The 26,295-nt window shown below is 41.1% G+C and overlaps 2 protein-coding genes across 6 annotated transcripts; one reads left to right on the plus strand and one right to left on the minus strand.

The window, feature by feature from the left end:
* Positions 1-177: 177 nt before the first annotated feature.
* ccdc170 (coiled-coil domain containing 170) lies at positions 178-20,173 on the minus strand. 4 transcript variants are annotated; one of them, XM_064334467.1, is made up of 13 exons: positions 19,814-20,173; positions 13,638-13,714; positions 13,428-13,455; positions 11,072-11,200; positions 10,452-10,708; positions 9,761-9,905; positions 9,432-9,617; positions 7,876-8,193; positions 7,365-7,565; positions 6,830-7,003; positions 6,114-6,356; positions 2,784-3,020; positions 178-2,610 (listed from the first exon to the last, which is right to left on the minus strand). In XM_064334467.1, exons 2-13 carry the CDS (start codon positions 13,649-13,651, stop codon positions 2,338-2,340), a joined length of 2,205 nt encoding a protein of 734 aa, XP_064190537.1. In that variant the 5' UTR covers positions 13,652-13,714; positions 19,814-20,173; the 3' UTR covers positions 178-2,337. The 4 variants fall into 4 exon arrangements, with proteins under 4 accessions (XP_064190537.1, XP_064190529.1, XP_064190546.1 ...); XM_064334459.1 differs by lacking the exon at positions 19,814-20,173 and adding an exon at positions 14,152-14,341; XM_064334476.1 differs by lacking the exon at positions 19,814-20,173 and adding an exon at positions 14,152-14,409 and having other exon boundaries at positions 2,443-2,610; positions 2,752-3,020.
* On the plus strand, positions 18,822-26,080 carry zbtb2a (zinc finger and BTB domain containing 2a). Of its 2 annotated transcripts, none has more exons than XM_064334518.1 (3): positions 18,822-19,001; positions 20,180-20,360; positions 20,626-26,080. In XM_064334518.1, the coding sequence occupies exons 2-3, from the start codon at positions 20,188-20,190 to the stop codon at positions 21,896-21,898; spliced, it is 1,446 nt and encodes a 481-aa protein (XP_064190588.1). In that variant the 5' UTR covers positions 18,822-19,001; positions 20,180-20,187; the 3' UTR covers positions 21,899-26,080. The 2 variants fall into 2 exon arrangements, with proteins under 2 accessions (XP_064190588.1, XP_064190595.1); XM_064334525.1 differs by lacking the exon at positions 18,822-19,001 and adding an exon at positions 19,023-19,179.
* The last annotated feature ends 215 nt before the right edge of the window (positions 26,081-26,295 follow it).

The raw sequence follows: 26,295 nt of genomic DNA on the forward strand, positions 1-26,295 counted from the left end.
CAACAAAGCCCTGGAAACATTTCTTGTTGATATTGGTCCATGATGACTTGATAGCATTACGAAGTTCCTGCAACTTTTTATGCCACACATTCATGCTGCATTATTTGAATGCCACAGTATGTCACGGAACGGGTAGGTAGGACCCAAACGCAGAGTAAAAAAACAAACTCCAAAAGGTAAATTCAAACTGAGATTTTACTTAAAATGAACAAAACCAGGAAACCAAAAGGCCACGCAGGGCAACTCTCAAAAATACTACAGAAACAAAAACAGCAGAATTTTCAAAAACCAAAAAAAAAAAACCATGAAAACAGAACTTGGGCAGGGCAGAACTCACAGACAGAACCGCAGAGTCAGAAACACAAGGAACCAGCACCCGAGTCAGGGAAGCAAAGAACTTAAATAGACACAAAGCTAACAAGTCACAGGAGGGCACAATTCACAATCAAACCAGGGAGGGAAGTGAAAATGAGACATGCACCAAAACAATGATTGAATAATAGAAAACAATAATACAATTAACACAGGGGAAGCCAATGAGGGAACGAACAGAAATACAAAACTGAAGTGCCGTCATCTGGAGGTGCAAAAAGGAAAAACAGAACCACCGAACCATGACACAGTATTGTTGGTATTGTTGCTGACCATGTGCATTCCTTTATGGCCACAGTCTACCTGGTTTCAAATAGAAATATCCAGCAGGATAATATATCACATCACCAAGCACATGTCATCTCAAGCTGGTTTCACAAACTTGGAAGTGATTCAGTTTACTCCAATGGCCTGCACAGTCCTCACATCTCAATCCAACATCTCAAACCTTTGGGATGAGGTGGAATGAGAGGTATACAGCAGTTCCTTTTGATTTTTTCAGCCACACATTCATGCTGAGAACCTCCCATTCCACCTCATCCCTCATCAGGTCTTAACCAATACTACAAAGGGGTACCTATTAAAGTTAGCATGAACCACAATTCCTTTAAGGAAGGTTATCAGCACCTTATTGAATCCATGCCGCAAAGAATTCAGGCTGTTCAGGAGACAAAAGGGGTCGACCCGATACTACATAGGTGTACCTAATAAAGTAGCCACTCAGTGTGTGATATATAATTATGTGTGTGTAGAGAGACAGAGATAGAGAGAGATTCTCTTCAGCAATGAGAAGAGAGTCCCAAAAAGCTGTGTTCTATCCTCCTGTGTCTAAATCACAAAAACACATATTACTACACTGGTTACTATTAGGGCGGCACAGCGGTGCCAGACGGTCCTTGGTTCAAATCATGGCCAGGGCCTTTCTGTGTGGAGTTTGCATGTTCTCGCTGTGTTCGCATGGGTTTCCTCTGAGTACTCTGGTTTCCTTTCACACTCCAAAGACATGCAGATAGGCTAATTGGAGAGTCTAAATTGCCCCAGGATATGTGTGTGTGAGTGAATGGAGTATGTGCCCTGTAATGGACTGGCAAACCGTCCAGGGTGCATTCCTGCCTCTTGCGCAAGTTGGGACAGGCTCCAGCACCTCCCGCGCACCTGACCAGGAATAAGTGGGTACAGATAATGGACGGATGGTTAGTACAAGAACTTGGATTTACAGATAAATAATTGCACACATGCACACACAGTCAAGCAAATTTATCTAAATGTGTCAAGGTACCTTGTAAAATGGATTATGAAAATACAAATGTACAATCTCTGCTAATAATTAAACATCTGAAAATAGTAAAAAAACAGTAAAAAGTGAAAGCACACTGAGATCGCTACATCTGCCAAATCTTGCAGCGTATATCTTCTACCATGGAAGCAGATTTGTCTTGTCACATCTGTCATAAGCACAGTCCCTGCCTAATCAAATCTTCTTATGATTTAATTCATGTCATGCTAACATTCCACCTTATATTCATACCTTTCTGAATGTAAATCATTGCAAACCTTGATTGATACTCGCAAATTTTTTCCAGTTTTTCCTCTAAACAAAAAATGTATGAGATACTGTACTTTGGCATTTATTACACATAGCACAAGCAACTCCTGACTAGTTCAATTTAAAATATATTTAGGGTGAAAAATAATCAGTGACTGACATATCTTGGCAAAATGATGGGTGACATATGTTACATACAATCAAATTAATTGCCCAAGCATCACTGAACTATATTTTCAACTTCAATCCATCATTTAGAAAAAGGCTGAAAATGCTTCGGTACATTAGGAAATCAGTAAATATCTGAACACACAGCAGGCCTCCTGTGATTGAGTCCCAGCACCCTTGTAATGGGCTTGGATTCCACTAAGGTAAAGGTGTTTATGATCTGTGTGCAATGGGAGATTGGTCCTTGGGCTCTAGGGGGAAGCTTCTGAGGGTGCAGGCAGGGCCTTAAGGGCTGTATTTGGATCATTCTCCATGGTAGCAGACTCAGCGGTGGGGTCCTTCTGGTGGTGTTGCTGGGGTGGGTAGGCACTGGGGGCATCTGAGGCATGGTGGTGGGGATGGTAGTGGTGGTGGTATGGGTGGAGCAGCCATTCCAATCGCTTAATGATCTCATAATCGGGGATGGCCAGCATGCTGGCATCTAGGCCCAGCATTTCGGACACTACCTTGCGAAAGTTTGCCAACTGGAGCAATAAAAAGGATAGAGGAGGGGAGAAAAAAGAACAAGAAGTAAAGGTCCTGAGAAAAACTTTCGTTTCTGATTTTCATCTTCACTTTTCAAAATGGCCACAATACTTGTGAATATGTATTGTATTAAAATGTACCTTCTTGGGCATCTACAGCTGTTGTCTCTCACCTGCCTCTCTGTCTTGCTGAGCTCGGCTAGGGTTTGCCTGAGGGTTCTTAGCTCATTGGAGTGGCTCTCCAGCAGAATCTGGGCCTGCTGCTGGTCCTCTATGGCTCGAAGCACCTTGGTCTGGAACTCAGCCTTGGCTGTGGTCAGCTTCTTCTCTGCACTCTCCTTCCCCTTCTCCAGCTCACCAAGGCTCTTGTTCTGTTCCGTGATGGTTTGCTTTTGCTCCATGACTTTAATCTGTAATCACACAGGCTAAAGGATGAAGAACACTCTCCAGGATGTATAGTAGACATTGATGTGTCAAAGACTAAAATAAAAAGAAGACATAACCTCAGAGGGTTTACTGCAAAATGCAAACCACTGGTAAGCCTCAAGGGTGGAGTTCACTAAAAAGTACATTGTGAACTGTAGAGTTCTGGAACAAACACTTATGGACAAATGAGTATTGACCTATACCAAAGTAATGAAAAGAGAGAGTGTGGATAAAGAAAGGAACTGCTCATGATCCCAAACACCCCCCTTATCTTTGAAACATGGTGGAGGTAGTGTTCTGGCTTTTGCATGTATGGCTATCACTGGGACTGTCTTGTGTCTCTTATTGATGATGTGACTGCTGATGACAGTAGCAAGATAAATTCTGTAGTGTACAGAAACCTATCTGCTCAGTTCCAGCTAAATGCCTCAAAACTCATTGGACAGCACCTAACAGCAGTACAAAGACCCCAAACATACTGCTAAAGCAATCAAGTCTTTCAGGGCCAAAAATTGGAATGTTCTTGACTGACCAAATCAATCAGCCCATCTGAATCAGTAGAGATGCTTACAAAGGACTAAATGCCTGTATTCTCAAAGCATGCTTTTTGTCTTTGCATTTCTTTACCAGCTGAGCTTTGACAGTTGCGGTGTCCTTTGCTGTTGATTTCAATAGCTTCTTGCAGATGGGAAACACTGGGCTGGTAAACTCTGTGTTGGATCACAGGGTACACTGCAAATGTTCAGCATACTGACGGTAAGCTTTGTGCCATCATTTCTCGACGGGTCCAAGAGTCACTCTGCACTGTGAAATGTTAATTCAGGAACACTATTCCACTGTGCATATTCAGGACTACTTGTGATGGAATTGGCTTGTGTTTCAAATGAGTACCTTTTGCGGTGCGGTTTCCGACTGATACATGTGTGCACGCTTGAATCACACCCCCATGAAGTCTTTCTGCATAGATGGCTAGAAAGCAACAATCACATGTTCTGAGTCTTGTTGTATCCGTTCCAGGGTGTCTTCTGTGTAAATCTGTAAGGTATTCAGTGTGCAGTGGTTGAAGAATAACCTCACTTGTCCCTTTCAAGACAATGGCATCTTCCATAGCGATTTCACCTCAAGACTCGAAGAATAGCCTTACAGCACCTGGAAGGCTGCTTGTGCAGTTTGACCATTGTCATCTTATCACATTGTGCAATATAGACACAATATAATGCTATATTAGATTAACTGGCATTGCAGTTTACATAGGAGGGGACCTGGACTGGAAAGGGAGTTCTGCCTAAGTTCTTTCCCAGAAGCAATACATCTAACCTTATTAACCTTATTTGAGAGACTAGTAAAATGTAACAAGTGATGATTTGCTAATGCTGGAAGTAAACACAAGTAATGTGCTATGAATGATATAAATGCTCAGAGAAATTGCCCCTCTGTGGGACCTGGTGTGTGAATTGACTCCCCTTCTGCAGAATAAAGAACACAGTTCTGTCCGCTGGCTTCGTGTCTTGTTTTCCTTTACAGGGAGTCCCTGGGCGGAGTTGGCTGTTACTAACTTGAGGTGGAAACGCCTGTGCGTGTGGAAATAAGAGGACCGGTCCCAGTGCTCAGTTTATCTATTCCACCTTATACCATGCAGGTGTTTTTTGTCTTACTGACCTACACTTACACTTTAACATGCATCCATTCATGCATTCCTTCACTCAATCATCTTACAAATATATGCTAGTGGCACACATAGACTTTCACACTACACTTCAAATTACCAAAGATATTTATGTTTGTTTTTCCTTTAATAAATTTATTCATATTTTCAAACATGTCTCCTGACATTTCATGTTGCTCCACTAAGTGGTTATCTCAGCGACCGTAACAACAGTTTCTGCCTCCTTTTACTACCAACTCTTGGAGTCTTACGAGGGAAGGTTTGGAATGGAATGGGAGATCGTAGGAGGTTTGGGGGGGAACCCAACCTATAGTGCTCTGTGTTGACATCACATAGGTCTGATGCGAGATTTCTTGAGGGAGTTTAACTGTGTGAGATTAAGGCTGAAAGCGTGAGTCCAGGCCAGATGCCTGAGACTTAGCATCTCTTTTTTTCTATGCATCCACCAGGAACAAGCATGTGGTTATGTCACAGACTCAGCATAAGGAAGCTTTGCCTTGTAGTTACGTGCAGAGAATTGATGCAGCACATTTCATTTAGTGGAGAGATTTCCTCCTCCAATATCATTATTTTGACTACATTATTTTGCTATTACTATCAATGGTCTTGGTCTTACTGCTTATGTTATCAGCAGTAATATTTTTGCTTTTGGATGGTAATGAGGATGAAGGTGATTGAATAATAAATGAATCAATAAATATTTAACGAGGTAATACCCTTCATTTCTTACTTTTCATTCCATTTGATGGTGACGATGCCACTATGTTGTTGATAGTCTGGTTGTGATGTTGATGAAGAGTATGTTGTTAATAATTCTGATGACTATAATGACAGAAAGAAACGGTTCCTTATTGAAGAATATAATGTTGTCTTCCTTATTGAATCAATATGGGAAGCAATTTGTTACGTATTTTGCTGCACAAAGTTTCACACACACATAAAGTCTTTCACAATAGAGAAAATAACATAACCATGCATAAAATCAAACCAGTTCTCATTTGAAAGTTTCACATAAGTGGTAGGAGGCAACACTACAAGCAAGGCTCCACTGTGTGTGTTTGTCATCATTGATAAAAATGAAAAATAGGAGAAAATTAAATAAGATGAGAAAATTGAGTATATAACAGTTATAACACACTATCAGTGTTGACAGTGCTAGAATCAGCCTGCAATTGTGTGCTATATGGCCCAAATCTGCGCCACAAATAGCTTGCTACATTGTATTGCTATCTGTATTGCTAGTTAGTGCCTCAACAAAGGTTGCCCTTCAGTTTGTATTGACCATTTCACAACCAGAAATTATTTTCTACCTCTAATTACTATCTCAGCAGACATCCCACAAGCCTCTATGGATGTAACTCCTCCCCCTAGTGGTGGGGCAGGCCAGTGCAGTCCCTTACACCCTTCTTACCTTGAGCCCATGGGTGTCAGCGAGCTGAGCTTTGAGCTCAGTGTTGGAGTGCCGCAGGGACTCCAGCTCTTTCTGTAGTCTCTCCGTCTTCTTCTGCAGCTTTCTGGCAGCCAGGTGGGCATCGTCACGCTCCACAGCCAGAGCAGATCGAGCTCTCTTCTCCTCCTCCAGCTGGGCCACCTTCCTGCGCAGCAGGTCTGTGTGCAGCTCCTTGCTCTCCAGCCGTTCCTTCTGGGCCTTCATCTGCAGGGGACAGGAATACCACTGGCCAAAGCTGCCCTCAGAACCAAAACAGGGAACAAGCTTGTCCCCAGAACCACACACACTCACACACACTCTGTCCTCCTCTTCCTCCTCCTATTTCTACAATCTGCGAGTCTGAGGATATGCAGACATGCACACACAGATTGTTGTGCGTACACACATTCTCACCCACAGGCTGTCATACACACAGCTGCAAATACACACACATGCAAGCACACATCCACGCATGCACACACACACACACGCAAACACAGATTGTAAGTCACAGCAGGTTTTGAAACTACAGTGGTACGCCAGCCATGCACAGCCACCTTCAGTTACTGCAGGACCATAATACAACAGGGAAGTCTGCAGAACAACCCATACATCCATTACCATGTGGCCCTCCTCTCATTTGTTTCAGTGTTGGTCTGTATTTGGGCTTTTGCCCAAAAGGACTTCATGTGCTGTACCTTCCGTTGCAGGCTGTGGGCCAAAGTCCTGGTCTCCACCAAGGCCGCCCCTTCCTGTTTGACCAGCTGCTCTGCACGTGACAGAATGGCTTCCAGCCTCATGTCAAAGCCCAGGTCAGCTGTGACCCCGCCCAGTTTCATCTTCTCTGAAAGCTGCTCCAGGAAGCGCTCGTGCTGCAAGACAGAAGCCAAAACAGGAGCCAATGCAGCCTGCTCTCCCCATTCTAATTTTTTTTTTTTAATTCCAGTCAACTAGACAGCAAAAGCACATTCTGCTCCACCCACCACTAATTGCTACTGCCAATGTAACAACAAAGTAGATTATGAGCTTTCTGAATCTGGTCTGTGCCAGCCAGATTGTTAAACCAAAGGGCTAATCTGAAGACAAATCATATTTTTTAGTTGTACTGACAATTGACAGCTAGTTATGATCACAATTTGCCTTGGATATACAGAAATCCTTAGGGATTTATGTCTCAAAAAATGTTTTTGTTAGTTACTAATAATGTTGACTATGGTTGTTCCTGTGACTCACGTGCTGTCTGTTGTGCCTAAGCCCATCCTGAAGGACCTCCCCTGACAGCAGCTCCACCTCCAGCCCCCGGAGCCTTGCACCCAGCTCCCGGCCATGCTGCTCTGCCAGCTGGGACCTCTGCAGCGCCACCTGGTGGAGCTGCTCCTGCTCAGCCAACTTCTCCGACATCTGGGAAGCTTTTGCCTGCATCTCCAGCAAGGCCTGGGGAACACATAGATGCAAGAGAGAGACCTATTTGAAGATCTGCATGCAATGCGGCCAGTTGACTGCCAGTAACATTTTTGTACTTGAAAGCGCTGTGTGTACATAATGTCCTATGGGCAAACCCTCAATCAATCAATGTATCTGTTATGGGGTATTTTTACATTTGTCAAAAGGCATTGAAGCAAATGACATTCCACAAAGGGAATGAAAAAAAACAAAAAAGAACTTTTTGCATGTAGCTCCACAAAGTTTCCATGAATTATTCTGCATTCGACGGCAAAAGGGAGAACAGAACAGCTCCCCGTACCGCTCTGCTGCTCTTCTCCCTGCTGCACATCTCCTTCAGCTGCTCCCACAAGTCCTCCTCTGTAGGGGGCGCTGTGGCAAGCTTGCCTCCCAGCAGCGTCGCCAGCTCCTCCCTGAAGGCCTGTTCCCGGGCCTGCAAACTCTGGGCTTTGATTTGGGTGCCCGCCAGATGGCCGTCCAGCTCGAGGGAGCGCCTCTCCATTCTGTCCAGCTCCTGTTTTGTGGCTGCCAGGGCCCGCTGGCTTGCATGCAGCCTATCCTGAAGACTCTGGTTCTCCTTCTCCTCATTCCTCTTGGCCAGCAAGGTACTGTTGAGCTCCTAGGCACATTAGAGATTATTTTATTAATTTTAGGAAGGGGTGTTACAGACCTATGCCACTCAAAAACTTGTTTTTTTATCATTTCTTTTTGTGCAGAACTTGTCACCACAGTGCCATTTTCACATTCGTACACTGTAGATGGAGAGGTTCTCTGTACTTCCCTACAATCTGAGTTGGAAACATGCACGCACTAGCCACTATGCAAAGATATGCAAATTACATGAGAGCAATGTGGTAAACTGAAACCTTAGCATACAGGAGGCTGACTAGTTAGTGACATTGTTGTGACAGTTGGTGTGTTGAACATGGCAGACTGTGCAGTTTTAGGATGTAATCCAGAGGTAGGGACACAAAGTTGCCAAAGGAGTCCATTCTAAAACAAAAATGTACTGGACAGCATAGAGGGAATCCATGTTTGCAGTGGTCAGTTTTACAGATGACTGCTTCCGGAACCTAATGCAAAAGCCAATGGGTTTTGAGAAAAAAACTGACTTTGAATTCAGATCCCATGGCTACTGGTTGCCAATTTGCATACTCATAGATTCATGGCATTCTCAACGAGGGTAAAGCAGTAGAGATGCTACTGAACCAATTTCAGTAGTTTACTGAACATTTTTTAGAGGAAAACCCATATTAAAATGTTTTTATTGAATATAGAATATTTTTTAAGGTTTTGAAATACATCTGGATGGGTAGTTTACATCAGGGCTTCCCACCCATTACCATCGCCATGTGTTTACTGGCTCACTCTTCAAATGGTTTATTTATCAGCGTATTTATTTCAGAACATTTTAACCCCTTTTCACCCCAGCATGGAATTGGTATTACTGCACACAAAGATCTGCATCTGCACGGCTGCAGTGGAAATATGCACTGTCCTCAGATTACTAACCTTCAAAACAGTGCATTTTTCTGTAGTACAGGGCACACTGCACTACATAAGTCTAATGCCAATCACAAGACAGGCATTTGTCTAACTTAAGACATGGTACCTGTGGCCATATGCCATGGTTTTGGCAGCATGCAATGCAATGGTAACTCAGCTCACACAGGCTAAACAAGCATTATTCTACATCAGTGCTTTCTGTGTCATCCTATAGTCTTTAGTCTAACTTGGGGTGGTTCATTAATCTAATGTGAATGTGTGAATGTATGACTGTATTCTTTTAAACTTTGTACATCCCATAAAAGTTTAAAATAGTTAATAACGCTGGAATGTTTAGACCCTTCTCCGTACCTGTCTCAGAGACTCCACCTCCTTGGCCCGAGTGGAGGCTACTCCACGCTCACGGCTCACCTCCGCCACCAGCCTCATCACTGTCTCCCTGCTGGCCCTGCACTCCACCTCCAGGGCCTGTATACTCTCCTCCAGGGTGTGGATCTTTCCCCTCTGTCCCTCACTCCGCTCACACAGTGCATCTACCTGGTGAAATGGGATTGTCTGATCACTAATAATCTCCAGGGATCATCTGAAAGTTTACTCACTCAAGAAGAAACAGAATAGGAAAGTGTTAATTGTTTAGCATGAAACTACCTGAAGAGATTAAATTTTAAGACTGTAGTAACCTGAGACAAAATATATTCCAGGGGGTCTTTTCTTCCTCCAAGATCCACGGCCAAACTGGTAGCGAGTTTGGACACAAATGCTTGGTATGTCCGTTTGGTGTCTGAAGCCTCCCGCTTTGTCTTGTTCCAGCCACTAAGGTGCTCTCTAGTTGTCCAAAGGAGACATCCCACATTTAACAGGGAAAAGTTACAAAAATTACTTATTTCACATGATGTTCACAAGTGTTTAAATGTTCAAGAATGACTTCTGCTTTGCAAAACTTATTTTGCAAAGTTGTTTATTGTCTGTTACCTCTTTTGATCAGAGGAATCACAGCATGTTGTGTCACGCTATAAAGAAAGGCCGCTTTGGCTTGCCTGTAGTGCGGTAATGGAGATCCTGAGACTGGTATGTTTGATGCAACTAACAGTGAAGTATACGGTGATATTCAGCTAAATCACCATTTCTCAGTGCAATGTGTCCCTTGCACCAGCTGCACACCACACAACTCATTTGGTGGATTACCGAGTAAAAAAAAGTGGTGGCTGACAACATATATTTCAGGGGAAACAGGCTCTAGTTCACGCTTTCCTGAACTGATGGTGAAATGGAGCTACAAAATACAACATGGATTTTAGAATTTCAAACTGAGAGCAATAGTTAACATTATGATTTTAAAAGTTAGAAGTTAGAAGAGAAAGAGAAGCTCACTGTGACTGGCTCTCTAGCTCAAGGACCCTCCTCTTCAGCACCCGGTTCTCATTGGCCAGTTCCTGCAGGGCAGCATCCAGGCGGGACTTGGAGGAAGCCAGGCCCCCGGCGTCCTGTTCTGCGTCCTGCAGCCGCTCCCTCAGGGTGCCCACCAGGGAGGCCTGCCTGGCGCCTGACTCCTTGTATCCCTCCAGCTCCTCCCTCAGCTCCTGGACTGCTGCATCCCGAGATGCCAGCCTGGAGAGGACGTCCTGCAGCTGCCCAGCAAATGAGACACAGCAGTGAGCAGACTTGCTGGCGCACCTAAGAGTATTCTTTACATTTTCTGAGCAGGGGTGTTAACTCTTTGGAAACTAATCATAGAAAATGTTTCTTTCTTTTAAATGGAGAAGACGTTGGCTAAAATCACCCAGTTTCACTCAGGTTTGTCAAAGAACGTTGACAAAGATTACGATCAAAAAAGTGCTTCAGAACAAACGCTTTAGCATTAAAATAAAAAGCTAAAAGACTATAGTTATAGTAAATATGGGTGATGCTATCCAACCTCGCTTCCATTTACTGGATATAAACTTGCTGCTAAAATGCATAGAATGAGTATGAGGGAAGAGGATGGTGGCGACCTGTGCTTGGATGCTCTGATGTTTGGCCTGCAGGGCGGCCAGCTCGCTCCGTGCCTTCTCTGCAGCCTGCTGGTAGTGGGCCAGGCGCTCCCGCACCATTCCATCATCCCAGAGAGGGGCGGAGCTGGCCTACAAACAGATCATCTCTGATTGGCTTCACCAACAAGATGCTGACTTGTGCTTTGAGCTTAATTTACATAAGCTGGTTCAAGACATCAGCTGTGTGCATTAAGGCCCCTTTTTGAATTTGCACTTATTTTTTGTTAACTGCCTAACCTATTTCATGTGCAGTTTCAATGAGGTGTAGGTCATAATGTTTGCAGCTATTCGGATCATTCAAACAGAACAGCTTTGAATTTAGAAATGAATATTCAATAAATATTCTCAATGGTGCTATAAGAGAAACATTTTTGCTGTCACCAAGATTACATCGTTACTAAGTGATGACTAGGCTCCATGCAGTAAATATTTTTACTCCAACAGTAAAAATAAATCGTTATACTTGACATTTTCACTAATGTATTCCCAAAATAGACAACTTTCAGAGGAATCTGGATATAAAATCCAAAATAGATGAAACATATTTTTTAAATATAATAAATTACTGGCACTTACATTCAGTACTTATTTTTCACATTGTATAACAAATTACAAATATGTTATTTATTGTTAAATACAAAAGTATTGGGACAGTATTCTGGCTCTGTATTCCAGCACATTGGTTTTGAAATAAATCAATGAATATGAGGTTAAAGTGGAGACAGCCACGTTTAATCAGAGGGTATATACATTCTGTTCCCTCCCATTTCAGGGGGTGTGGGAATTCCCCCCCATTTCAGGAGACCAAAAGTAGACCAAAACAGATCGCCGCTCAGCTGTTTCTCGGACAACTATGAGTTGTATCATTAGTTCATGCACAAGAAAGCTAACAAAAGGTCTAGTATTGATTATAGGTGTTGAATTTGCATTTGCAGTGTGTTCCTGTTGTCTCTCTACATGAGGACCAAATAGGTGTCAATGCTAGTAAAGCAGGCCACCATGAGGCTGAAAAATCTGAATAAATCTATCAGAGACATAGCCAAAACATTGGGTGTGTAAAAATCAACTGTTAGATACATTTTTAGAAAGCATTCACCATTCAACAATGGCAAATGACCAGGTAGACCTGTAATGGATGATGAAGAATACTGGGCCGGCCCGTGGCATAAACAGTCTATGTGGTTGTTTAGGGCCACAACCGCTAGGGGGGGCCACACGGCCAGGAGGGGGGGCACACAATCCAATATTTATAATATTTAGGTAAATAACGTTATTTTCACAATTACGTTGTTCATCCCCTAATTGCGGAACTAGCGATATAAATTTTAAACGGGATGGCAACCGAACACTTCATAATAATGTAATGTAAGAAGGATTTTACAAAGCGACAGAATCCAACACAACCCCCCCACCTCCCCCCGCTCGAAAAAATGGAACAGGACCCCCCCGCGCTCGACGGAATCCAACAGTGTGCAAAAAGAAAGCATCTGCTCATGACCCAAATCACCCCCCTCATCTGTGAAACATGGTGGTAGTGTTATGGCTTGGGCATGTATGGCTGTCACTGAACTGGTTGACTTCATTGATGATGTGACTGCTGATGGAAGCAGCAGGATGAATTCTGAAGTGTACAGAAACATCTGCTTAGGCCCAACCAAATGCTTCAAAACTCATTGGATGGCATTTCATCTTGCAGCATTGACCCAAAACATACTGTTAAAGCAACCAAGGAGTTTTTCAGGGCCAAAAAGTGGACTTCTTGACTGGCCAAGTAAATCACCCATCCTGAATCCAACCAAACTGGCAACAGGCATGGCAGAACATCACCAGGGAAGATAACCAGTGCATGGTGATGTCTATGGATTGCAGACTTCAGGCAGTCATTGATGCCAAAACATTGCAACCACGTACTAAATATGACTTCATTTCTGATTATGCTCATTTGTACCATTACTTTTTCTCCCTTAAAACGTGATGACTATGTACAAAAAGGAATGCAATTCCTACATGGATCACCCAATAAGGGTGTGAATATTCTCAAAATAAAGCTGACAGTTTGGAATTTAATCTCACATTCATTGTCTTAGTTCAAATTAAATGTGCTGGAGTATGCAGCCAAAACAACAACCGTGTCACTGTCCCAATACTTTAAGCTGTATAGTACAGTATATACTTATATAATTACAAATAATTAAATACTTCCTATTTAATTTCTTACATTATATATTTTTAGGAGGATTTCCATACCCACATGTTACTTTTTTACCAGCCAAAAAGTATAAAATTGAGACATCTGTTTCACACAAATATTTCTTACCTTCTGGTAATCTGGTATAGTTGACGTTCTACAACAGAAAGAGATGCTAAGTCTACAGGCAATTTTTTCATAAAGAAAAAAAAACTGATGTAAAGGATTAAACTCATGTGCATCAAAAGCAACCCATTCAAATGAAGTTTTGTGTGATTTGCGCTTAATGTAATATTGTGTAAAAAAAAAAAAATAAATAAATAAAATTATTTAGCCCACCTGTCATATGTCATGTCTTTAATAACATCTTCTTTTTGTTGCAACTGCCTCTGTAGAGACCCAATTTGATCCCGGAGCTGTAAAAATATAGATGATGAAAAACACTCCTTGCAGTTTAAGTAAGGTTAAAGAAGTGTGCAGTTGGAAGATCAACAGCACGCTGTTCTGGAGAGAAATTACATAATGGCAAAGGAATTACAAGCACCTGTTGAATGCCTAATAGGAATAAACCTAGGCTATAGGCTATTACTTCTTTGAAATCCCGTCGTGCATGTGTCAATGAAACGATAATTGAGTCATTAGGATACAAAAACATAATCTTATTTGGCAAGTAGGAACTGGATCCAGGTTGCGCCTTTCATTAATTATTCCTCAGATAGAAAAAAATGCTTAGCCCAAGTTAACTGGAGAGATGATTATCTTTTTGACACAGTCCAGTAGAATATGACGTGTGAAGTTTTATGCATTCACATTTCACGTGTTCAAGACTGTCAGACAAAAGGAAATAGATTACCTCATTAAAAAGTGTCTCGTTTAAAGTTTGCGATGATAGACCAGCATCATTATCATCCATTGTGTTACGTCTAAACACCGATCTTTTATCACTATCCTATACTGTACGTACAGCGACACTAATACCTAAAGTTACTCAGCTAAATTTCACACAGGGCACGTTTCAGCGAAGACTTTTCAATGTTAAGGGCAGGTTTCTAAGCAACAAGCAAACATTCACCTATAAGAGCCGCCTACATGACGAGCTGTTGTACTTCAATTACTATAGGGAAACAAGCGATTTTACACGCAAGACGTTACATTACATTGCATTGGCCGTAGATTGACATATATTATCGGCTGTGAAGACACTTCACAAAGCTTGAAGGCTATCTTAATAAAATAAATTTCACGTTATAATCCTTTCTGTTCAAAATATAATTAACCTACATGAAACCAACAAATAAACCCATAGGCGTCCATTTCAAATAACCAAATGCATTAGGCCAATGCTCTTTTTAATAAGATTGGTCGAACAGCAAAATTAAAAAGCACAATAGAGAATCGATTAAAAGTAATGATACATACGTTAACAAATTAATAAACACATTAATATAAAAAATGTGAATATTCAGAATATTGTTCTGATATAACAACACTGGCTATAGCCTCAATGCTTTTAAACTCAATTTATGTCGTTGAAATATTGTTTACACGCATGCAGACGCGCGAGCGCGCACACACGCACGTGGCGTGTGCCCTGCTTTAGATTCAGATACAACTTCATTCTGCCAAATAAGGTATGTTTCCTCTGTTTAATCTCCTTTATAACTCTACGACTGCCAAAGATGCAATACAATTACATAGTCAATGACACAGTTATATATGGTGTAGCACCACATGACGACAGCGCTTTTAAACCATTGTTTAACAGCCAATCAGACACCTTAACATGAATGTCTAAAAACTTCTTAAAGCGTAATGCCAAAAATACTATAGGTATCTATAGGTCCAAAAGCTCAGAAAGAAAAAATAATGCAAAAGAATTGGGCCAATACAGTGTAACTTCAGTTACAATAACATTTATGTACAGTGTAAAACAAAAGCAAAAACAATAATTTGAGATACTGTAGGAGTAATTTTAGACTCTGATCTGATTTTACAGCAAAGTAAATATATTCAGCATTAATTTAAATCTGACAGTGTTAATCAGTGGCTCTCCAAAAAAAGTTGATTGATGGACTGTGGCATATTCAAGTGGCTGCAAGTGTGACATATTGAGGTGGCAGCAAGAGTTTTAACCAGGAGGAATATAACATCTGATATTCCCCCTGTTGTGGCTACCCTACACTGACTACCCATTATTTTTTAAATTGATTTTAAAGTTGCCTTACTTTTTCTAAATCAAATAGTTTCGTCCAAATATACATTGTTGATGGTTTCCAAAATATGTCCCTAAAGCCCTAAGGTCCTCCAGTGCTGGCATGCTTAACATCCAAAGAGAAAAGCTTAAAAAAGTGGAGAGATAGCCTTTGTTTTTATGGCCCAAAGCTATGGAATGATCTAACAGAAATGATCAGGTTTGCAGTATCTTTTGACATCTTTAAAAACAGCTAAAACAGATTAAAGTTATTTCTGAAATGCATATTTATTGTGTCATGGGTATTATACAGGCTTCTTTAACCATATTTAATGTACATCTGTACCTTTCTGTCATTGGTTGTTGCCTTTTCATCATTGCATAGTTTCGGCTTTTACTTCTGTTTTATTTGCTTCTCTATTTTACTGGGCTTTTAAAAATAAATTATATTTATGTGAATAATTTTGGGTTACAAAAAGTGGTATTAAAAGTGCTATACATCAACTATAGAAGTCTTCCTTGGCTTACCTGGTGCTTTGCGATTACTGAGATCAACAGCGCTCTCTTTCTTATTACTGTTGTTCCAAACAGTTAATTGTGGTCAGCCTAAGGTTTGGCCTATGTCTCTGACTGTTTTTAAAAAATATATATTTTGAAGCCTCATAATGGCTTCCTTGACTTTCATTAGCATAACTCTCACCATCATGTTGACAAATACCAATAACAGACTCCAAAGGCAATCAAAAGACTAGATACTGGATGTTTTCTTATACTTGCACTAAGAAAGCAATTGAACACACCTGACTAACCAGAAACACCTGTGAAGTCACTTGTCCCAAACATGGTGCCCTGAAATGTGGGGACTATGTACAAAAAGGACTATATTTTCTGCATGGTGGAACCACAATGTATAGAAATACTCTAATAAAAGCTGAAATCTGCACTTTAACCACATGTGAAAAGTTTGATTACAAATCTAAAATTGAGCAAAATAATGTATTTGTCCCAAACATTATGCAGCTCACTGTGTGTGTGTGTGTGTGCGTGTGTGTGCGTGTGTGTGGGTGCATGCGTGTGTTGTACCATATACATGCCCTCCTGCATGTTAGTCAGTTTGGTACGGAGGTTGTAAGGGGAGAGCAGGGCCAAATCTAGTTTCCTTCAACACAGGGTAAAATGTAACACAGACTTTTTAGGTAGATACATCGAGCTTGAATGACATATTTCAGATTAAACACACAGAATTACCATCCCCCCCCCACAAGGTGATATGTAACAGGGTTGTTCGCCTGTTGTCAGTAGACTCTTGATGAACCAATTGATTGGATTTGTTTTTTGTTTTTTTTATAATTAAATTTTTATTGAATTTTATTGAATAGGCTACGTGGTGACATAACATTGATTGATACAGCTGTTTGGATCAAAAAGACATAGACTTGTGATATGTTTTCACCGATATAGGTAGGCCACAAAAAACATGTAATCAAAAATAGATTAAAGACTGCTTCTGTCATACAACATTGAATTGTATTGTACACTGTCTTACTTTATGTCAACTTGCAAAGCTATTATTGCTGTGTGTACCCTGTGGCACATTAAATTTTACCCAACTCTGGGGGTTAAATGTAACATTTCACTCTCTGTACTTTTGGTCAGGTTACTAGTGAATGGTATGTCCCAGATATTTAATTGTGGCATGCAATCATAGCTAAGGGGGGTAGTTTGTTTGTATTAAAACTGATTCATCTATCTTTAGTAATATTTTCAGAATTGAGCCAAATACGAAAACCATTATTTCCCCACTCTCCCCTACATAACTGAATGTTTGTCTAAATTATTTAACTACCACCAAAGGCGACACATTTCTCAATGAACCATTGTGACATTGTTTAATGCTCCTTCGGTCTTCATTCTTCAGAAGCTGTAACTTTGCTATAGACAGCAATATGCTGAAAAGCCTACCATTTATGTGGTTTATAAACTATTTTAGATAGCCCTTGGCATCTTCCAGGCTTCAGCATAATAAAATCCAGTAGATGTAATCTAAACAATAAAATGGTGTCCATCTCCCATTTGTATACATGCAGTAAAGAATCTTTAATCAACCCCATTCAGGGGGATATTTTGTTCTCTTGCATTTATGTTTTTGTTCACTGCTCATTATATTTTTCATACCAAGATTATGTGAGAAAACCTCCCATCTGTTGAATTCGTACCCCTTTGAACTATCTATGCTCTTTCACCTGACGACTTCCTGTCTCCTTCCTCACTGCGGTCAACATGTCCAGTCCCAGGCGGTCTGGAATGAGTCCCTGTGGCAGTATGTTCAGCTGTACAATTCCCCGCAGTGGGATAGCTTCCCACTATCAACATTGCTTTGTCCACTGCCTGTTTTCAGTCCCTTCTTCTCCTCCCTTCTGGGCCAGTTTCTCTAGTTCAGTCGAGAAACTTCTTTTGTAACTCTGTCCTCCTCTCTCTCCTTCTCAAAGTGTAATTACATTAGACGGAGAGGAACTTACCAGACACTGAGCTGAAAGAGCAGAACACAATCTCAAACTTGCTTGAATCAATCAGGGTGCAGGAAATGAATCTCACAACGTGACTTCCCCAATGGGCACAAAATTATGAGCGGGGCCTTTAGCCAATTCCCTTTTTGTAATGAAAGGAAAGTGAGACTAACTACAAAAAATCAACATTCACTGCGTGGCTACACACACATAAGCACGCATGCAGGTGCGCTCGCATACACACACACACGGACAGAGAGATTCTGGCAAGTTTTTCTTGCTGTTTAAAGCAATTATGAAATTGAGGCATAAAACAAGAACATGAAACATAGCTGGGCATTATTTAGTTTAAATATTGTAAACATAAGGAACATGATTGTGTCCTCTTAAATGACTTGGCCCACAATAAATGCTGTAGTAGATATAATAGATATAGCTTACAGAACCACTGAATAAATGTTGCAAATGCATACTATAATTATTCTTCATGTATTTTCTAATTAAATTTTGAGGCTAAACAAATTTTGAGAATAATTAGTTTAATACTGCTACAAGCCCTACTGTTAACAGGGGATTAGGCCTAACTTTGACAGCTAATAAATCCTTAATACTGTAGACTGCAAGTTTCAGCACAATGGGATTTCAATACCATAGTATATAAAGAGCAATATACCCTCAAAATATGGCAGAACTACAATTTTTAGAAATTGACATTGAACAACAAAAAATGCTAGCAAGGAGGGATACTCATTCATTTACGCGCGGTCAGCGGGCCCGCGCTACAGCGCGCTGATAGCCGCGAGGCAAATTTGCCAAATATCCCACACACCAGTGTTTCTCGTTTCCTTCAACCGCTTTGGAGAGTCATGTGATTGAAACGTAACCCGACCGGAAAACACCGACCATCGCAGCTAATGCGGCGCTTTAGTGGCCAGCCAAACGGGCAAGTTCGCCTATGACAAACAACAACACGCATCGAAATACTATTCGAAGAGAAGTAGAAAGGTACGTTACAGTATGGAGTTAAACTACATGCTTCGTTTCTTGTTGCGCAAGGGGTTTGCTTGTAATTATTTAAATTACGGCTATGATATTGAAGTCAGTTTAAAGTTACAATAATATATTTGGTGACCACCCCTTCCTCAACAACCCGTGTAGCAATTAAGTCCTGAGACTCCGTGGGGTATGCTTTGCTTTCGGAAGAGCTGATCCAAATATTTGACAGCAAGCGATGCTTTCAAATAAGTGAATGGAAATAACGCGATACCTAATGTTTGTTGTCGTGCAAAACGTGTAATCAAGACTTGCAGTGGTGTTTTCTGTTTTTGTAAAGATATGTTTTTGTTGAGAAAGCACGCTACAGAGTGGTTTTACTCTGCGGGGGATCAGCTTGGCTGTTTTACAAAAGGCTGCATTTACTTGCACAAGACCTGTTTTAGAACGCATTGTTCTATAATTTGAATTTCATCTAGGCTACGATTGCTTCTACGAGAGATTTGGCGTGAAAAACGGAGTACTACGTCGACAGACGAGAGTAATGCTAGACAGCAGTGTAAAAGATTTAGGCTAATAGCGAGGGGCCGTTTTCACTTGGAAAAATGCGTCGGTGGACCGACGTACTTAAGCTGCATAAAACTGTTAAGCACTTCTTAAATTTAACGTACCAATATCATCACATTGTTCTCTGTTTTAGGGGGCGTACACACTTACTTTTTTGTGTACGTTTGTTGGGACTTTTGGCCACGTTGTGTTCAAAATTGGGCAGTTAGTGTGTTTTAGTTCAGTATGTAAATATGTGAATATAGCGATACACTTACCTTATATTTTATTTATGGTTGTTTTCCATTCGTAAATGAGCCATATTTACACCAGAGAACAAGGACGTGAGGGAGGTGTGCATTTTGCTGAACATAAATAAATAAATAAATAAACGCTAAAAGCCTCTTTTTAGAGCATTATATAAGTCTGTAATGTGTTTGATGCAGAATCTGTCTAAGTAATGAGGCTGTTTTTTTTTTTTTTGTTGTAAATTTTTCTTCATCCTGTTCTGTGGTCTTGTTTTGCCTCCCCATGTTGGCCTCTCTCGAGAAAGACTTCTGAGAACAGTTCTCTGTTGCATTTCGGTCTGGGGTTTCACAGGAAACTGTCTTGAAACGGTTTTGTGTGTGTGTGTGTGTGTGGAGGGTGAAGAATGGAGCTGGCCAACCACGGTGTGGTCCTCCTGAAACAGCTCAACGCTCAGAGGGAGTTTGGTTTCCTGTGTGACTGCACGGTGGCCATCGGGGATGTGTTTTTCAAAGCTCACAAGGCTGTCCTTGCTGCCTTCTCCAACTACTTCCGAATGTTGTTTGTTCACCAGGGCAGGTAACATAAGGGCTTGGGTGGGCTCAAAAATGTCAAGATGTTTCAAGATTATTTTAGTTTTTTAAATTGCTTTCATGAATATTTCAGCACAGACTGCTTGGTCCATGTTCAGTGCTTGCATTCAATATGCTTTCATTTTAGCTATTAGTTATCCTTTTAGCTGTTACCACTACATATACTGAAACTACAAAGTCCTAACCACAGTCTTTCCTTTGCCCTTTTGCTGCTTGTTCTGTAAACACCCATTCGTCTGTTAACTGTTCAGCGACTGTGTCCGACTGAAGCCAGCAGACATCCAGCCAGAGATCTTCAGCTACCTCCTCAACCTGATGTACACAGGCAAGCTGTCCCCGCAACTGATTGACCCTCTGCGACTGGAACAGGGGGTCAAGTTCCTGCACGCCTTTCCTCTCTTGCAGGGGATGGGCCAGGTCAGCCCAGCAGCTCTCTCCCACTCTGAAGTGGGGATGCCTCTGGCTACCTCTCTATATGGGATACAGATCTCAGATCAACCCAGCCAACCCTTCTCACCTCATCCGGACTCCTCTCCCTCTGATTCGGGTCGCCTGTTAGATGGCAGGTGGGCACTGGGTGAATCCGGGCCAGACCACCCTGTCTTCAAAGGTGATGCCAGTGCCGATCAGTTTACCGTGGAGGCCCAGGGTCCAGAAACGCGCAGCGGGAGCCCAGCGGTGAGCGCGATCCTCCGTGTCAAGCCCAGCATCATGCGGAGGAAGGCCTCCACCCGCAAGCATTACTCCTGCCACCTGTGCGGGAGCCGGTTTAGCCAGAGGGCTGGCCTGGCTGAGCATCTACTGCTTCACGCTCAGGCTCTACTCCCGGAGGTGTGGGCGTCCCCGAGCGGGTCTGCCGCCTCGCCGGCACCTGTTGGCTTCATCCCAGACCTGCCGCTCCGGGGCGAGGAGTCCCCTCGCGGTGCTGGCGACGACGGCGAGGGGCCGCCGGCTGCCGACTCGCCCGGGATGGAGGTGGAGGGTTTCCGGGCGGACACCCCACCCCCTTCAGACATCGCCGACATCGACAACCTGGAGGGGACCGACCTGGAGCGGGGGACGAGGAGGCGCAGGTATGAGTGTGCCACCTGTGGCCGAAAGTTCATCCAGAAGAGCCACTGGCGCGAGCACACCTACATCCACACGGGCAAACCCTACAGGTGTAGTGCCTGTGGGAAGAGCTTCTGCCGGGCCAAGCAAGCTGCCCGCCATGCCTGCCTGGGCCAGAGTGCTGAGTCCTACACCATTGTAGATAGGCACAGTGTGGAGCTTTGCGCCAGTGAAGACAGCAACCAGATGGAGACACTGTTCCTGGACTCCAGCAGACCTTATAAATGCAACGTGTGCGAATCCACCCTCTCCAGTCCTGACGAGATCCTCAAGCACCCCTGCTTTAGCCAGAATGCACCAGTCCTCTCTGGGTCAGATGACCAGATAACACTCCACAATGGGGGGCCTCCTAAAAACAATGGATTGGGCTCCTCTAATGTTAAACCCATTAAATCTGAGGAAGTTTTTAATTGATTAAAAACATCACACGTCGATATTTTTCACACTTTTTTAATCAATTAAATTATGGTAAGTAGTTAAGGTAAAAGTTTAGTCATGACAAAATATATGAGAATATCCTTGAACATTTTTAGATGCCTGTCCAGTGCGTATTTTTACACATCAGAAGAGAATCATAATCTTACATGAATTCTTAACTGTAAACATTTTATGCCTTGTCAGATATCAATACAAGTTTTCAAGAGTTTAACTGGTATTTTCTTTTACTTTGAGATGCACACCATTCTTTCAAAAGTTTTATTCTAATACCATATTCAATACTATTAAATCATCTTGCCAAATACTGCACCTAATATTAAGACAGACGGTCATGTAAAATGAAGTTATATATGGCATTCCACTGAGATTTTGGTGGAATATGATGGGCAAAGCTAATGTGAAGACATGTCACTAGCTTCAGCTTCATTTCCCATTGTTTTCTTTGTAAAGCTTAACTCATGGTTTAGCTGTACTCTTCCCTGCCTATCAACAATAAACCAGTCAACAATTTTCTGACTGGTTTAGTCACAGTGAATTCACATAATTGACTATGGCTAATATTCCTTACTGAGTTTGTGCATCGTTTACCAATGTTTAGCTGTAAATATACAGTGTGCCATGTGAGACCAATAGCATGTACAGTACCAGAATAGTGCCTGGGTATTTGGTTCAAACATTTTTTTTTTGTTGTTTTGCTTTTCAGGAAAAAAATGCCCTGAACTGTATTTTCAGACATTGTCACATATGTATCTGGTTACTTGATAAAGAAAAGTAAGTTTGTTACATAGAAATGAATCAGCACTTAGCCTACTAGTCACACTTGATTGTCATAAATATTTATGCCTAAATATTTGTGCTTGAAACAGTTGATGCTTCTTCTGAAAGGGCTCATAAAGGTCTCAAATGCAAAACTGCAGATGATTAACGCCCCATATTTTATACTAAAATTGATTGAGTGAAAGGATCAAAACACTTTTGCCATCCTGAATCCTGAAAAGGCACCTAGCTTTGTTCTGTGAGTAAGCTAAGCGGATTCAAGGCAAATTGTTGGCTGTATAGGTCATTTAAAGGGTGTTGACCCAGAATTCACATTTTCACATTTCTGCTGCAACCCAAGATATATTTGTGGAAATAAGATTAGATAAAACATTTGTGAACTTCTCTAGATATCGTATCAGTTCCTAGTTTAAAGAAGAAATGCATGATTTCCACCTTTCAAAGCAGCTGAGAAATGAATATTTGATTAGGTGTTCAGGAAAAATGTTTAGTTATCCATAGCAAACATTTAGAAATTGGTCAAAGGCTGTTGACTTTGTGTGTGTTTGGACATCCAGGAAAAGCAGGGCTTTCCAAGCTCTTTCCTGTTAACTTGTATATAGTGGTTTTTGTTCGAGCCAATCCAGCAATTAGCTAAAGTGATGGAGAACATTCATTTACCAACTTCCATTATTCTTATTTTCTCATAATACAAATTCGGCTCATTGTCATTTGCTTATAATTAAGTCTTCCCCAGGAGTTTTGGAAGCCCTGAGCAAAGGTTGCAAATACTTACTTTTTCGTTGAAAAGTTCATGCTATACTTTGCCAAATTTGGGAAAAGGTGTTTGCAAAGTGAGAGATTAATGGCTTCTCAGATAACAGTTCTTACAGAAACCTAAGAACAGAATGAAGTAAAACCCTTAACCCTTGTGTTCTATTTACTGATTAGCACCTGTGAAACTAAGCCTGGGTCAAATAGACCCAGGATATTATTAGGATTTTAAAACGATACAGAAACAAGTAATGCCAAAGCATGTATTTTCATGGTTGCCATTTACTGCTGATTGATCACATTTAAAGGCATACTATGCAGAATTGTTTTGTCTTGCTGTGGTCCTGTGTTTACAATCAAATAAGTCTCCTACATCTTTAACCCTGCCCACTCATCCTGAGTAGGCTACCCAACCAGCTGCCTAACGTAGCTAGCTGGATAGCTAGCGGTAATGTTACTTACAGGTCCACGATAAAACAAGCCAACTCTGCTTTGATTTTCATCTCCTTGGCAAACTTCAGCTGAGGCCACAGAGGAAAAACAAGTTTAAGGTTAACTCTAGTTCTTGAACGAGGCCTGATGGCTTGTCTTTTTCCTTCACTGTGTCTGTGCTTCTACACTTCGCTGTAATTTGGTCCCAGTCCACAGGCTCTCTTGCCACACCCATCACTCCCCACACAGAAAAGAGTGCCACGCCTAGAGATTTCCTGAACACATTTAGAAATAACAAATACAGGTAAAGGTGCATGAATTCAGCAAAAGTGCTTAAAGACAGACAGTGCATCATCGTTAGCATGTTTATTTTATAATATTTCCAGGGTAAAAATCCTACATGCTATGCCATTTAAAATGAAAGTGTCATTTGTTTTTGTGAAATTGTGATTTACAAAAAATACACAAAAACTGAGGCATGGATAAGGCATGTATAACTTATGTTTATCTCTGAAAATTTTAAATGGAACAAGGTTTCATGCAGTAGATTATTGATATTGATATTGATATCAAACTATTTTTCATCTTTATCTTGTATTCAGAGAACCCTATAGGCAAAAAGACACAAAGCTAATACTGATAATGAACAACAAATAGAAACACAAAAACCATTTTTACAGTATAGTCACTGGTCTGGTTGTGAAATGCGTTGCTCAAGTGTCATTCCTGTTTTACTGAAAGTTTATAATGGGTTAGTTTGACCCAAATCGAACACAAGGGTTAAGGGTATGTATATAAGGGTGTAAGGGCAGAATTACCGATTTGCAATAATTATCTATTTCCTAGGCAAGGTGCACTTGTAGACGGGAATCTTGAAATGTAGAAGATAAAGAAAAAAATGAACAAATTCTCAGCTGCTTTTAGGTGTATATAAAGCAGTATTTCAATTCACAGGTGCTTTATTCCTTCAGTTAGTGGATACTGACTTCGCATTTGCTGTGCCTCTGGGGAAAATGATTTTCTCGTTATGTTTTTGGAATCAAACTGCAGTTACATTTCTGTAACTGACAATTATATTCCGTGTGGATAATTATATACTGTATGCCTGTGCTAATCACGGCATACTGCTGCTAAGCTAGCCCCATAAATTCTCATCTGTATAGAGTTGGTGGAAAAATACGTTTTGGAAGAACTGTTTTTTCACTTTACCCTTTGTTACAGTATATAAAAGGAAAGCTAATTACAGTGCAGTAGGTTTGTACAGATTATCATGTAATCACCAAAACTGTCTAATCCCGACCACAGAAACAGAAAAATTGAAAAAAAAAAAAAAAAAATTCATCGAAGGCACTTAAGACTTTCCTGGTTCATTGAGTCTTTTGACGCATTTGCCATTCCCAGACGTCTGCAGGTACTGAGTCTCATTGTGTTTTCTAAATCAATGGTTTATAAACTTGGAGTCTGAAATTTTAATGCGGAAATACATTAGTTGTGTCCAGTCCTTCCTATGAAGTAGCATATGTTCAAATGTAGGATTCAAATGTTTTAATTGTTTGAATTGCACATACAATAGCAAGTGCTGTGCATATAAGATGTGCAGTGTTTTAATGAGACTGCTGTTAATGTCTGTGGAAAGTGTGTACTGTGCAGTATATTTGTCCTCATGTATTTCTCATCCAAACTCAAGCCATCTCACAATCGGTGGGTCCTGACCCATAGTTTTAGAATTTCTGTTCTTAATTTAGGTCAAAGCCCTGGTGAAATATTCACTAGGCAACATACCACCCCCCCCCACCCCCCACACACACACACACACACCCTCCTCCAAAAAAAGAAAATTTTGTGCACACACACACATGCATACAAATTAACTGTAAATCAGCCCACCCACCCAGTGTCGTTTTTCCCTTGCCCTTTGTGTCATAATAAAACAAGCACACTTTTCTTTCCAAAAACAAGTACAAACAAATTGAGGTCAAGTCATTGATATTGCAGTGTATAGACCGAACCCATATATTGTACTTTTTTGCCATGTTGTTGTTAATATTGTTCTAATTATTACGACTGTAAGCTATTTTCCCATGATTTTATTGTTGACAATGCTTTATTTAACCAGCCCCTGTATTTTAGTTATCCAGTTTTTAAGAATGCATTTTGTGTGATGACTGATTAATAAAATACATATTTGCATTTTTACATTTTTGAGGTCAGTAAATGTTGGTGGATGTTGAAAATATGTTTTGCAATATTGTTCCATAGCGTTTGAACGGACGTGCAGTCCCATATTAAGTGGAGTAGTGTGCTCTCATATATCTTAAATTTTTTAACAATAACATTATTCAGTCCCATTTTTTAAAAACCTGTTTTGGGGTTCAGTATAGTCTGTTAATGTAATTTTACAAGACATTTTC

This window comes from Anguilla rostrata, chromosome 1, assembly GCF_018555375.3.
Source record: "Anguilla rostrata isolate EN2019 chromosome 1, ASM1855537v3, whole genome shotgun sequence".
Classification (NCBI taxonomy): domain Eukaryota; kingdom Metazoa; phylum Chordata; class Actinopteri; order Anguilliformes; family Anguillidae; genus Anguilla; species Anguilla rostrata.